Genomic DNA, 13122 nt, shown 5'->3' with positions numbered 1-13122 from the left:
CAGTGGCCTACTAATGGGCTTTGGATCTCCACTCCGCACTCCCCCCATCATTCACTATGGTAAGATTTTTTGATCTGATGATGCCTTACACCTGATCCCTTCGACACCTCGTGGTTGCATAGGCTGGTGTGCTTCTTCCATGTGTAGCACAAAATTCTAAAGAGGTCTGAGACAGTACATAGTTGCATGACTATAAAAAAAAGAAACGAGCAACTTTCCCTACTTAATATGAATAAATTACTGCTTGATGATCTATGAAAGGGCCTTCTCTTGGAATCAATATTTCAAGCGCAGCAAGATAAAGGTACTGACATTTGCTTGCCTTCTGAGTGCACAGCTGTGTGCTAGGCACTGAGGATATCAAAATAAATCAGAAGAGTTTCCCGTGTCTATGGTTGCTGAAGGAAAGTTAAGTTTTTCTATATGCCATTTCCTGCCCAGTGGTGGAAGAGTTTCTAATTCCCTCCAGCAAATGGTTAGCCTTTCTCATCCCTTCGCTCTGATCTCAAACATTATCCTGTTCTCCCCAGTTTTCATCTCTGAAATCTCTCACAGCATCTTTTGTAACTATCATTAGTTGTAAGTTTCCCTTAAGTGGTTATTTGGTTAATGTCTAGCTCTCGCACTAGACTATAAAGTCAAAAACTGTCTTGCTCACTATCATAAAGAAAACGCCTAACATAGTACCTGCTATACATATAATATTAGCAAATATCCGCTATGTAATATGTGCATGTTATATTTGTATTACATATAGTAAATTATGCACTTACTATATTATGTTCTAAATATGTACATATTACATATTATTACATAACATATTACATATTATTACAAATATTCATTTCCATTCCTCCCCCTTTGCAGTTCATTCTCTGCAGTTTTTTCAAAAGGTAAATTAGGTTATATAACTCCCCTGCCTGGAATATATCCTTTGGACCTACTCTTGAGTTCTTGTCCACCTCTCTAGTGCCATCTCCTAAAATTCCAGGCTCCCAACTTCATTCAGGCACACAATATTCTGTTTTTTGACCATGCGAAATCTTCTTATACTTCATATCTTTACTCTTGCTGTTCCCTATGTCAGGATTGCTCGTCTGATATTTTTTCCAAATGGCTCTCTTAGCCTCTAAGTCTCAGATAAAGAGAACCCAATTTAAGGTAACTTCCCACCCTAACTATGTCATCATGATCTCTGTGTCTCCACAGCACTTATTATCTCTCTTCTGATACAATTTTCATTACCACAAGATCTTTGAAAGCAGGATGTTACCTGTCTTGATCAATGTCCTTCCCACCTGTTCACACTCCCCTGGTACATAGTCTGGCACAATTATTTCAGGGGAAAATAATTAAAGAGTTAAGGCACCCACATGACTCTAGGACAGTGGTTCTCAACCTGTGGGTCGAGACCCCTTTGGGGGTAGAAAGACGCTTTCACAGGGGTCACCTAAGACCATCAGAAAACACGTATTTCCGATGGTCTTAGGAACCCTGACACCGTTCCCTCTAGGTGGGTCCGCCCACAAGCAGATAGGCCCACATAATAGTACCGGTGTGAAGATTGTTACCCATGCTACACCATGCTTCAAGACAAAATTTCATTTATTTGTAATTAGAAATAAATCTTTCACAATGTATAATTACATAGTTTTTGTGATTAATCACTATGCTTTAATTATGCTCAATTTGTAACAATGAAAATACATCCTGCATATCAGTTATTTACTTTACGATTCATAACAGTAGCGAAATTAGTTATGAAGTAGCCACAAAAATAATGTTATGGTTGGGGAGGGTCACCACAACATGAGGAACTGTATGAAAGGGTTGCGGCTTGAGGAAGGTGGGAACCACTGCTCTAGGGCAAAGTAAGAGCGGTAAGTGCCCTGGGCCTTGGGAACAACGGCATATTGGAAGGCTGCTGCAGGGGAAGTGTAGCAGGCTGACAAATGTCATGCGAGTGGTCTGGGGGTTCGTGGGATTTTCTGGAATCCCACAGATGTCAGATGCCCCCTCTGCAAATATGAAACCTTCTGCGGCTCTGCCTTAATGGTGCACTGCCCACCGTCTCCTCGAGAAGTGAAGGAGCGCGCGCTGGGGAAAGATGGGAGGCCCGAGCCCGGCTGTCAATTCACCTGAGCACGCCGGCAGCCGTCTCCCTCACTTGCACGCTGGGATCCAGTAGCAGAGGCCCGAGCTGGCGCAAGGCGTCTCCGCGCAGCAGCACCGGGAAGACCTGCGGCTGCTGTGCTAAGCGGGCCAACCCCACGCAGGCGAACTCGCGGACGTCGGCGCTCGGGTGCTGGAGCTGCGCATGCGCGAGACGTGGAGAGCGTCACATGCGCAAGCGCACGGAGGGGGACCCAAAGGGAGAGAAAAAGCCAAAGTCAAAGGGCTCCACGCCGACGCCCGACCCTCCCCGGCTCCTCCTCGGAGGGCTGGCCGAGCCCCTCGCCTCACCTTCTCCAGCAGCTCCGTTACCAGCCCATTGTCCTCCTCCTCCTCCTCGGTCCCATTCGCTGCCGTTCCCTCTACCTCACAGTCGCCCGTAGGGGAGAAGTGAGGTCGCTTGAAGCGTCTCATCCGGCTCTTGCCCATGGCGTGTGCGCGGCGGGAACAGAAGCAAACAGCCGGCGACAGAAGTTGCCGGGCCTGCAGCCGGGATCACTCTCAAACGGGCTGAAGTGGTTCTCAGCTGGACCAAGAACACATGGGATAGCAGCGCGCATGCGCATGACTCGCCGCCGCCGGCGAGAAGGGGGCGGTGGCGCTGGGGCGGAGAGCGCGCGTGCGCAGCAAAGCTGGTGGGCGGAGCCCTGCAGTTCTCGGAAGTAAAGTTTAGGGAAGGTTGTTCAATTACGGAATCGCAGCAAACCTGTATTTTCATAGTAATAAAATGGAATTCATAACACCTCATTTGCAAGGCTATTGTGAAGCTTAAGGATCCATGGTTGCTCTCTGGGTTAAGCGCAGGAGTGATAACCGCAATGGAAATGATTCAAACCCCCCATCTGCTCTCAGAGTTAGGCTCAGATGTTGCCGGTTCTGAAAACCCCAGGAAATTGAAAGACGAGAAACCTTCCCGGTCTAACGGTCTCAGGAAGGTGAAAGCTTAAAGAAGGTAACGAGGTAGTCTCAACACTGAAAAGTGTCCAAGTTCATGTCTATCCACCCTCTTGCCTGCTGTTACCCACAAGAGTTGTCATGTCTTAGGAAGAGGATAAACCTCCAGCATATGCGATCACTGCCTTCACATTCGTAGTGAACATGACCTGGAGGCTGTCTTTCCCTCCAATCCTCCCAAACCTGGAGGAGGCTCCTGCTGCTGGAATTGCAAATACAACCCAGGGTCCTCAAAGTGAGATTGCATCTTTGACCAACGTCTCAGCAACCTCATCAGGGCAATCAGAGGACAGCTGCAGCAGGGAAGAAGATAGTTCAAGCGCCTCAGAGTCGTCTCCAGATGGGAATGAGCCCAGAGATCCTCTAGATGACACGGTGGTATTGTTGGTGAATTTCCTGCTGCTCAAGTATCGAGTGAAAGCCCACTACGAAGTCATTTATGCTGAATGCTGTCACCGGAGAGTACAGAAACCGTTTCTCTGAGAGCCTCTGAACGCATGGAGATGATTTTTGGACTTGACCTGAAGGAAGTGGATCCCATGAACCACAGATATGAGATTTTCATCAAGTTGGGCCACACCTAAACGATGGAATGCAGAGCAGTGAAGAGGGCACGTGATAGGAGTCCTGATTCTTATCTTGGGTGTGATCTTCATGAAGGACAACCTTGCCACTGAAGAGGATGTCTGGGAAGTTCTGAATGTGAAGGGGCTATATTCTGGGAAGAAGCACTTTATCTTTGGCGATCCCAGGAAGCTCATCACCAGAGAGCTGGTGCAGGAAAACTATCTAGAGTACTGGAAGGTGCCCAGCAGTCACCCCCCACGATTCAAATTCCTGTGGGGTCCAAGAGCACATGCTGAAACCACCAAGATGAAAGTCATGGAGTTTTGGGCCAAGGTCCATGGGACTGACCCAAGTTCTTTCCCATCCCAATATGAAGGAGCTTAAAAACTTGAAGAATCATGGAAGAAGCACACCAGCCTGTGTGACCACGAGGTGTAGAAGGGACCAGGTATCAGGCATCATCAGAACAAAAAATCATATTATTGTAAATGAGGATGAGTGTAGAGTGGAGATCCAAAGCCCATCTGTAGGCAACTGGGCACCCCTTTACTGAAGGATTGCGGGGAGGAGGCGAGCCAGTCAGGGTGCAGGGTAGCAATGATGAAACATAATTTTCCTCTAGTTCTTAAATGCTTCCTCCCCCCACTATCATGATCCCAATTTTACCTTACAAATCTGGCTAGACCAGAAGATGTACATTGGTACAGATAGCAACTGGAAACACAGGGAATCCAGGACAGATGATCCCTTCAGGACCAGTGGTGAGGGTGGTGATACCGGAGGGTGGAGAGAAGTTGGTGTTAAAAGGGGGAGCTGATTACAAGAATCTACATATAACCACCTCCATGGGGGATGGACAACAGAAAAGTGGGTGAAGGGAGATATCGGACAGTGTAAGAAATGACAAAATAATAATAATTTATGAATTATGAATGATTCATGAGGGAGGGGAGAGTGAGGAAGGAGGTAGAAAATGAGGAGCTGATATTAAGGGTGGTATTGTTGGTGAATTTCCTGCTGCTCCTATCACATGCCCTCTTCACTGCTCTGCATTCCATCGAAGGTGTGGCCCAACTTGATGAAAATCTCTTATCCGTGGTTGATGGGATCCACTTCCTTCAGGTCAAGTCCAAAAATCATCTCCATGTGTTCAGAGGCTCTCAGAGAAACGGTTTCTGTACTCTCCGATGACAGCATTCAGCATAAATGACTTCGTAGTGGGCTTTCATTTGATACTTGAGCAGCAGGAGCTGATATTAAGGGCTCAAGTAAAAAGCAAATGTTTTGAGAATGATGATGACAACAAATGTACAAATGTGCTTGGCACAATGGATGGATGAATGGATTGTGGTAAGAATTGTACGTGCCCCCAGTAAAATGATTTTTTTTAAAAACCTACGAAGAAGAAAGAGCCAAGGGTGCAGCCATTCTGGGAGCAACCCCCAAGGCCAAGGAGGGTTCCAGTGCCACTCTAGTCACTGCTCCCACCCCTAATAATGTTATACATTGTCGCATAGTATTTGAAGAGAGCAGTTAAATAAGGAGAGAATACATTATCTTTGTGACCGAATACTAAATAGGTAATGCTTTTTCAAGAATGTATGAGTAATAAAGTTTGCTAAATTAAAAACAAAAAAGAACTACAGAGCAGTTCTACTCAGTCCTATGAGGCTGCTATAAATCTCACTGGACACCATGCTAATGGGATTGTAAAGCTTAAGTAAAGTTATATAAAGGGCTTGTTTCTTGCTCTTTGATCATCAGACCAGTGTGCGGCTGCCTAGCTTCTTCTATGCCTCCATTTGCAAGCTACACTACCTGTGGGACACCTAACCTGTGGACTGTGTCGCTGTCATTTGAGGTTCCTTCAAGACCTGCTTCGCCACACCATTGGAATTCACATCTCTTGAGCTAGGGACTGCCAGACCCTGTCACCTGGCTGACTGTTGGTGACCTGCCTTGCTGTTTGCTGCCTGTGCCCAGATAGTCTGAATTGTTCTACAGCGGTCCTCAAGAATTGAAGGACTGCCAGTGTCTCACAAGTGTCTTACGGGAGTGAGTTGCACTGAGTCATTTGTACTGCTTTATAGATTAATTAACTGTTTATTTCTTATGATATATATATATATATATATATATATATATTAGCATTCTGATTTTGTTTCTCTAGAGAACCCTATCTAACACAGGATTTAAACCAACCTTGATGTAAATAAAAATCAAATGATGACATAGGGTCAATTCGCACTCAGAGGGACCCTGTGGTAAAACTGCCCCTGCAGGTTTCTGAGATTTTAACTCTTTATAGTAATAGAATGCCTTGTCTTTCTAGGAAGCGCTTTGGATTTGGGGATCTCTTTCAATGGATCTTTTCCAGTCAGTTGGCCAAGTAGCTACTTTCTTCCAATTTTCCTCGGGCTTTTGAACTGCTGACCTTGGGGTTAACAGCCCATTATGTAACTACTGCATCACCAGGGCTCCTCTTGTTACATGGTTTTTGTTAGGTGCCATGAATCTGTTCCGACTCATGAACAACATGACCATGCACAAAAGAACTAAACACTGCGTGACCCTGTGCCATCCTCACAATTGTTCCTGTGCCTGAGCCCGTGGTTGCAGCCCTGTGACAGTCCATTTTGTTGATGGCTCTTTGCTGCCCCCACACACTACCAAGCACGATACCCTTCTCCAGGGACTGGTCACTCCTGACAACATGTAGGTAAGATGAAGTCTCTCTGTCCCTGCCTCCAAGTAGAATTCTGACTGTACTCCTAAGGTAGACCTGTTTGTACTCTTGGCAGTCCATGGTACTTTCAATATTCTTCTTCAGCATCGCAATTCAAATGCATTGATTCTTCTATGGTCTTCCTTAGTCAATGTACAACTTTCACATGCATATGAAGCAACTGAAAATAACAAGTTTTGGGTCAGGCACACCTTAGTCCTCAAAGTAATATCCTCAGTTTCAATACTTTATAGAGATCTTGTGCAGCACATTTACCCAGTTCATTGCATCCTTTGATGTCTTGATTGCTGCTTCCCTGAAATTTGATTGTGGATCCAAGCAAGACAAAACGTGACAACTTCAATCATCTCTCCGTTTATCATGATGTTATCTCTTGGTCCAGTTGTGAGGATTTTGGTTTTCTTTTCATTGCGATGTAATCCGTACTGAATGCTGCAATCTTTGATGTTCATCAGCAAGTGCTTCCAGTCTTCTTAATTTTCAGCAAGCAAAGTTATGCTATCTGCATATGATTTGTTGTAATAAGTCTTCCTCCAATCTTAATTCTTTTTCGTATAATCCAGTTCTGATTATTTGCTCAGCATACAGAATGACTCCATTCCTTGGTTTTAAACCATGTAGAGCAGTGGTTTTCAACCTTCCTAATGCTGGGACCCTTTAATACAGCTCATGTTATGGTGACCCCATCCCCCAACCATAAAATTATTTTCGTTGCTACATCATAACTGTAATTTAGCTACTGTTATGAATCTGGTAGCCCCTGTGAAAGGGTTGTTTGACACCCAAAGGGGTTGCGACCAACAGGTTGAGAACTGCTGATGTAGCATGTTCTCTTGTTCTAGTTGCACCACTGCCTCTTGATCCATGCACAAGTTCCACATGAGCATAATTCAGTGTTCTGGAATTCTCACTCTTCTCAAGGTTATGCGTAGTTTGTTATGATCCACACAAGTCGAATGTGTTGGCGTAGTCAATAAAACACAAACATCTTTCTGGTATTCTGCTTTCAGCCAAGATCCATCCGTCATCAGCAATGACATCCCGAGTTCCACATCTTCTTCTGAACCAGGCCTGGACTGCTGGCACCTCCATATGTATTGCTGTAACCATTGTTGGATGATTTCCAGCAAAAATTTACTTGCATGTGACATCAATGACATTGTTCTGTAATGTAGGCATTCTGTTGGGTCCCCTTTCTTTGGAATGAATACAAATATGTATCTCTTCTAGTCAGCGGCTGTTGCCTTTTTCCAAATTTCCTGGCATAAACAACTGAGTGCTTCATCTCCCTGTTGAAACATTTTGATTGGTAATAAATGCATCAATTCCTAGAGCCTTGTTTTTAGCTAATACTTTCAGTGCAGCTTGAACTTCTTCCCTTGATTCTGGGCTGACATGTTATCTCCTGAAATGGATGAATGTTGACTAGTTCATTTTGGTACAGTAACTCTGTGTTGTCTTTTCATCTTCTTTTAATGCTTCCTGCAAACTAAATTTAAATATAAGCAACTGCTGTTCTGTTCAACAGTAACCCACTGGCCTGGGTTTAGGCAACAATATTGGGCTTCTCTATCATCTCTTCCCACAGATTTTTGTGTGCTTCATCTGGAGAAGTCCATATGTATAGTCACTTTTTAAAAGTTTATATTTATTTATTTTAATAAATAATTTTATTATGGGCTTTAGTTAGTTTATTGTGCCAACCTGGCCGATAAACACACGTGGGATTAATTGAAGGGCAGAGAGAGAAATGGCTCTGTGAACCTCACCTTTCTAGTTCTTGGGTCTCTTGCTTTCTGATGGTCGCACCAGGGTGCAGCTGCCTTAGCAGTTCCCTGCTTCAGCTGACAAGGCTCACTTCCTGCAAGACATCCCCAAGGAGAAGCCGCATAGACCTACCCCGATTCAGCCCTGGGTGCTGGAGCACCCATGTGGAGACCCCTGCCAGCGCTGAGATGTTTACAAATTCACTGATTCGGCTTTCCTTCTGCAGTCGGCATCGTTGTGTCTGTTTTGTGAGATGGAGGAGGACTTTGTGTATTGATGTTGGACATATGCGTTAATGGGTTAATGTTGGACTTGTGGGCTTGGGCAGCACTGGGTTGGGATATTTTCTTGATGCACACTTAACCTTTACATAAAACTTCCTCTTATACATGAGTTACTGTGGATTTGTCTTTCCAAATACCCAGACTACTACAGGGCTCTTACATATGTTATAACAATCCATATATCCATTATATCAAGTGGACATGTACAATTGTTGGTATCAACAATTTCTAAACATTATCTCTCTTCTTGAGCCCTTTGATATCAGCTTCTCTTTTTCCCTCCCTCCCTCCTCCACTCTGCTTCCCCTGCGAGCCCTTAATGTATTATGTATTGTTATTATTATTTATACATATCTTACACCACCCATTCTATCCCTTCACGTACTATCCTGGTATTCTCCCCTCGAGGGTAGTCATTCTGCCATTACTGCTATCTGTTCCCCTTCCCTCCTCTTCCCTTCCCCTACCCTCCTGCAATCACCATTCCCACTACTGTTTCTGAGAGGGTTTGTCTATCCTGAGTTCCATATATTGAAAGCTCTCATCTGTGCTGCTGTATGTACACCAGTCTAGCGGGATTTGTGAGGCAGGACTGAGATCCTAATAGTGGGGGAAAGGAGGATGAAAGAACTAGAGGAGTGGGCCTTAAGTGGAGAGCAAATATTTTGGATTTTGATGAGTTGTATGAGCCCCCAATGAAATGAATAAAGTATATATACATAAAAAAAACTAGAGGAGTGTTGTGTGTTTCGCCAGTGTTAAATTGCACCCTGGATATGTTTTCTGTGCGGGAATGTCCAATTATCTAAGGATGGGCCCTGGGTGTCTACTCTGACCCCTCTCCGTCACCTTTATGAGATTGTTTATTTTTGAACTTCTGATGCCTGTTCCCATTGATAGCTCATGATCACACAGGCTGGTGTGCTTCTATGTGGAATTTGTTGATTCCCGGTTAGATGGCCACTTGCTTAGCTTCAAGTAGCTGGGCATCATCTGCTTTCTTCACCACATTTGCTTATGCTCCCAGTTCGTCTTCAGTGATCATGCTGGGGAGGTGGGCATCACCTAGTGCCACCTTATTAGAACCAAGGGTTTTTGTGTTGAGGGATTACTTAAGTAGAGGCTTCGAGTTCATCCACTATCTCAATGTATTGGCAAAAAAAAAAAAATATATATATATATATATACACACACACATACACACACACACCAATACCCCTATTTAAAAAAAAACAAAAACATTGGGGGCTCTTACAGCTCTTATCACAATCCATCCATCCATCCATTGTGTCAAGCAGATTGATACACATGTTGCTATCATCATTTTCAAAATATCATCTACTTGAACCCTTGAATACCCCTATTTTTAATGCATTAATATACGTACATATGTATATGTCTATGTTTATACCTCTATAAATGGCTTTGCTTCCTGGTTCTTTCCTCTATTTCCGTTTACCATCTTCCTGCCCCTTTGTCATACTCACCTCTCACTTGCCTCTCAGTAATTCCTCTCCACTAGATTACGGGGCTGCTCCAACACCACCAGGAACTCTGCATACTTTATACTGTTGGAAAAGAGGTGTTTGCAAAATTCTATCATGTGATCTCCAGCACAGTTTCCATCATCAAGACTATATTTTCCACCTACTGTTCCTTCCTCTTTGTTTCCGGTTTTTGCATTATAATTATTAATAATTAATACATCTTAATAACATGTTGGGTCAATTTTTGACCAAAGATGCTGGTAGAATTCTTCAATTTCTTCATCACTAGATTTTGTGGTTGGTACATAAACTTGAATAATGGCTGTGTTGATTGAATTTCCTTGAAGGCAGGTAGATATATTCTTATCACAGACAGCATTGTATTTCAAGATAGATCTTGAACTGTCCTTTCATAATGACTGCAAGGCCATTTGTTGATTGTGTCATTCCCAGCATCGTAAACTAATATGATTTCCTGATTCTAAATGTCCAGTACCAGTCCATTTCAGGGCACTAAAACCTAGGATATGGATCTTTATGCGCTCCCTTTCATTTTTGACAACGTTCACCTTTCCTAGATTCATACTTTATACATTTCAATTGTCCATTATTAGTAGATTTTTTGCAGCACAAACCTTGTGTTCAGCCCCATCTGCAAATGAAAATCTGGAAGGCTCCACTCCCACAAGTTTCACTCCATTCACATCACCATGGTCGACTCTACTTTGAGAAATCAGGTCCACCTCAGTCACATTTCCAGTGTCTTCTAACCCAACGGGTCCACCCCCCAGCATGATCTCTGATAATATTCTGCTTTCGCTCATTAGGCCTTCACTATGCATGGCTACTTTCTCTGAAATGGGCATCTGAGTCCTTTTTAAGAGTCTGTGGTTAATCTGGAAGCTCTGCTGAAACTTGTTCATTTTGAGTGACCCTGCTGGCATTTGAAATAACTTAGCTTCCAGCATGACTGCAATGCCGAAACTACCACAGCACGACAAACTGACAGACAAGTGATAGCTTGACATATGGTAGGTAATCAAAACATATCAACCATGATTTAATTTTGCATCTACTAAAGATCTCCTAGATTCCCTTTCTTGGTATAGTAGCAGTTTGAAACCTCCAGGTACTCCTTAGGAGAAAGATGAGGCTTTCTACTTCCACGAGGAGTTAGAATCTTGGAAACCCCCCGAGCAGTTCTACTCTATCCTGTAGGGTCACTATGGGTCAGAATCGACTCAATAGCAGTGAATAAGAAAGACCTCTTGGGGGAGCCCTGGTGGTGTATTGATCAAGCGATGGACTGCTAACCCCAAGGTCAGCTATTGGAAACCATCAGCCAGCAGCTGGGGGAAGAAAGATGAGGTTTCCTGCTCCCTTAAAGTTAGTCTCAGAAACACACAGGGCAGTTTTACCCTCCCCCATAGGATGGTTATGAATTAGAATCAATTTGATGCTACTGAGTTTTGAAAGACCTCTTGAAAGCTAACCTAACCACAACTCTATGTGCCAGGTACTCCTTGTGTTTGTCTGGGGACTTTAGAGAAAGAAGTCCACAGAAACTCATGTATAAGAGAGTTTTATATAAAAGGTAAGTGCACATCAACAAAACATCCCAACCCAGTGCTGCCCAAGCCCACAAGTCCAACATTAACCCATATGTCCAACACCAATCCACAAAGTCCTCCTCCATCTCATAAAACACACACAATAACGCCGACTGCAGGAGGAAAGCCGAGTCAGGGAATGTGTAAGCATCTCAGCGCTGGCAGGAGTCTCCACACAGCTGCTCCAGCACCCAGGGCTGCACCCGGGGTAGGTCTATGCAGCTTCTCCTCAGGGATGTCTTGCAGGAAGTAAGCCTTGCAAGCTGAAGCATGGAACTAGCTAAGGCAGCTGCATCCTGGTCTGACTATCAGAAAGCAAGAGACCTGAGAACTAGAAAGGCAAGGCTCACAGAGCCATTTATTCCTCTGCCCTTCCATTAACCCCCCATGTGTTTATTGGCCAGGTTGGCACAATAAAATACCTCACTCCTATACATATTTCCAGAAGACAAAAAGGTGTCAGAAAACACCTCAACTTTACCTTACAATCCTTTAAAAAAAAAGTTATTTTATGTTTTCTGGAGCCCTAGTAGCATAATGGGAGAAAGAAGGGGTTTTCTACAAGTTACAGTCATAAAAAACCACAGAGGCTGTTCTACCCTGTCTTACAAGGTGGCTATGTATTGGAATCAACTCAATGGCAGAGAGTTTGAGTATTTTGTGTGTTTTTTTTCTAATTGGTGTAGTGAGTTATGCATTGACCACAGGTCAGCAGTTTGAACACATCAACTGCTCCTTGGTAGAACAATGAGGCAATCTTCTGTGAAGATTTACAGCCTCAGAAATCCTAGGGAGTAGTTCTGCTCTGTTCTACAGGGTCACTGTGAGACAGAATTAACTTGATGGCGGTTGGTTTCAGTTTTATTATGTTTTTAATTGCTAATACTATTTCTCATGACCTGGATGTTCCTCTTATTATCTCATGGGTGAGATATTGCTTTTTGCTCTAAAAATATTAATTATAGCCTTTTCAAAACCTTTTTCATTCTGTTCCTTGTATTATCTGTTTTCTCTGGATTCTTTATCCTTGTTTTTTGGTTGCTTGTTTTGGTTTTCTCTGGCATGTTAAAATTTTCCTAAATTCTTGGTGATCTTTCTCTACCCAGATTCTCGTAAGGTTGAAAAAAGTTTACAGATATTGAAGCTTTGCATGCTAAATGGAGCTTATTGTTTGGTAGACTTAACCGAAGAGCTTTCAGGTGATACTCTGGTTTTGGGGGGAGATAGACCCAGGGCATAAACCTAGCTGTTGAAAGTAAGATGTGAGAAGTAGTCTAAAGATGCTACTGTTCAGTGGGGCATACTCACTTGATGCCCATTTTCAGGCCCACACTTCACCCTCCCAGCAGTGATTTCTTCAGAGCAAGGCTTCTCAATGTTTGGTTCCCATACGAGCAAATACAGAACTATAAATTCTGGATCCAGCTCCACACTTACAGAATTGGAAAATCTGAGGGTCCAGCCCAGCAATCTATATATATATTTTTAAATCATTTTATTAGGGGCTCAAACAACTCTTATCACAATCCATACAC

General features: G+C 43.5%; 1 protein-coding gene and 1 pseudogene across 1 annotated transcript in view; one reads left to right on the top strand and one right to left on the bottom strand.

The window, feature by feature from the left end:
• HEATR3 (HEAT repeat containing 3) overlaps positions 1–2672 on the bottom strand; it is a 67820-nt gene extending 65148 nt beyond the window's left edge. The window contains exons 1-2 of the mRNA XM_004704895.2: positions 2464–2672; positions 2139–2311 (exon numbers count right to left, since the gene is read on the bottom strand). Of these exons, the coding sequence (XP_004704952.1) occupies positions 2139–2311; positions 2464–2601 (311 nt within the window). The 5' untranslated portion in view covers positions 2602–2672. The remainder of the gene's footprint in view (positions 1–2138; positions 2312–2463) is intronic.
• A 598-nt stretch (positions 2673–3270) lies between these two features.
• LOC105978821 lies at positions 3271–12827 on the top strand (annotated as a pseudogene).
• Positions 12828–13122: the final 295 nt, after the last annotated feature.

Source organism: Echinops telfairi, unplaced genomic scaffold (genome assembly GCF_000313985.2).
Source record: "Echinops telfairi isolate 266 unplaced genomic scaffold, ASM31398v2 ScPeMD7_2291;HRSCAF=2852, whole genome shotgun sequence".
NCBI lineage: Eukaryota > Metazoa > Chordata > Mammalia > Afrosoricida > Tenrecidae > Echinops > Echinops telfairi.
This window is presented reverse-complemented; position numbering and strand designations above follow the sequence as displayed.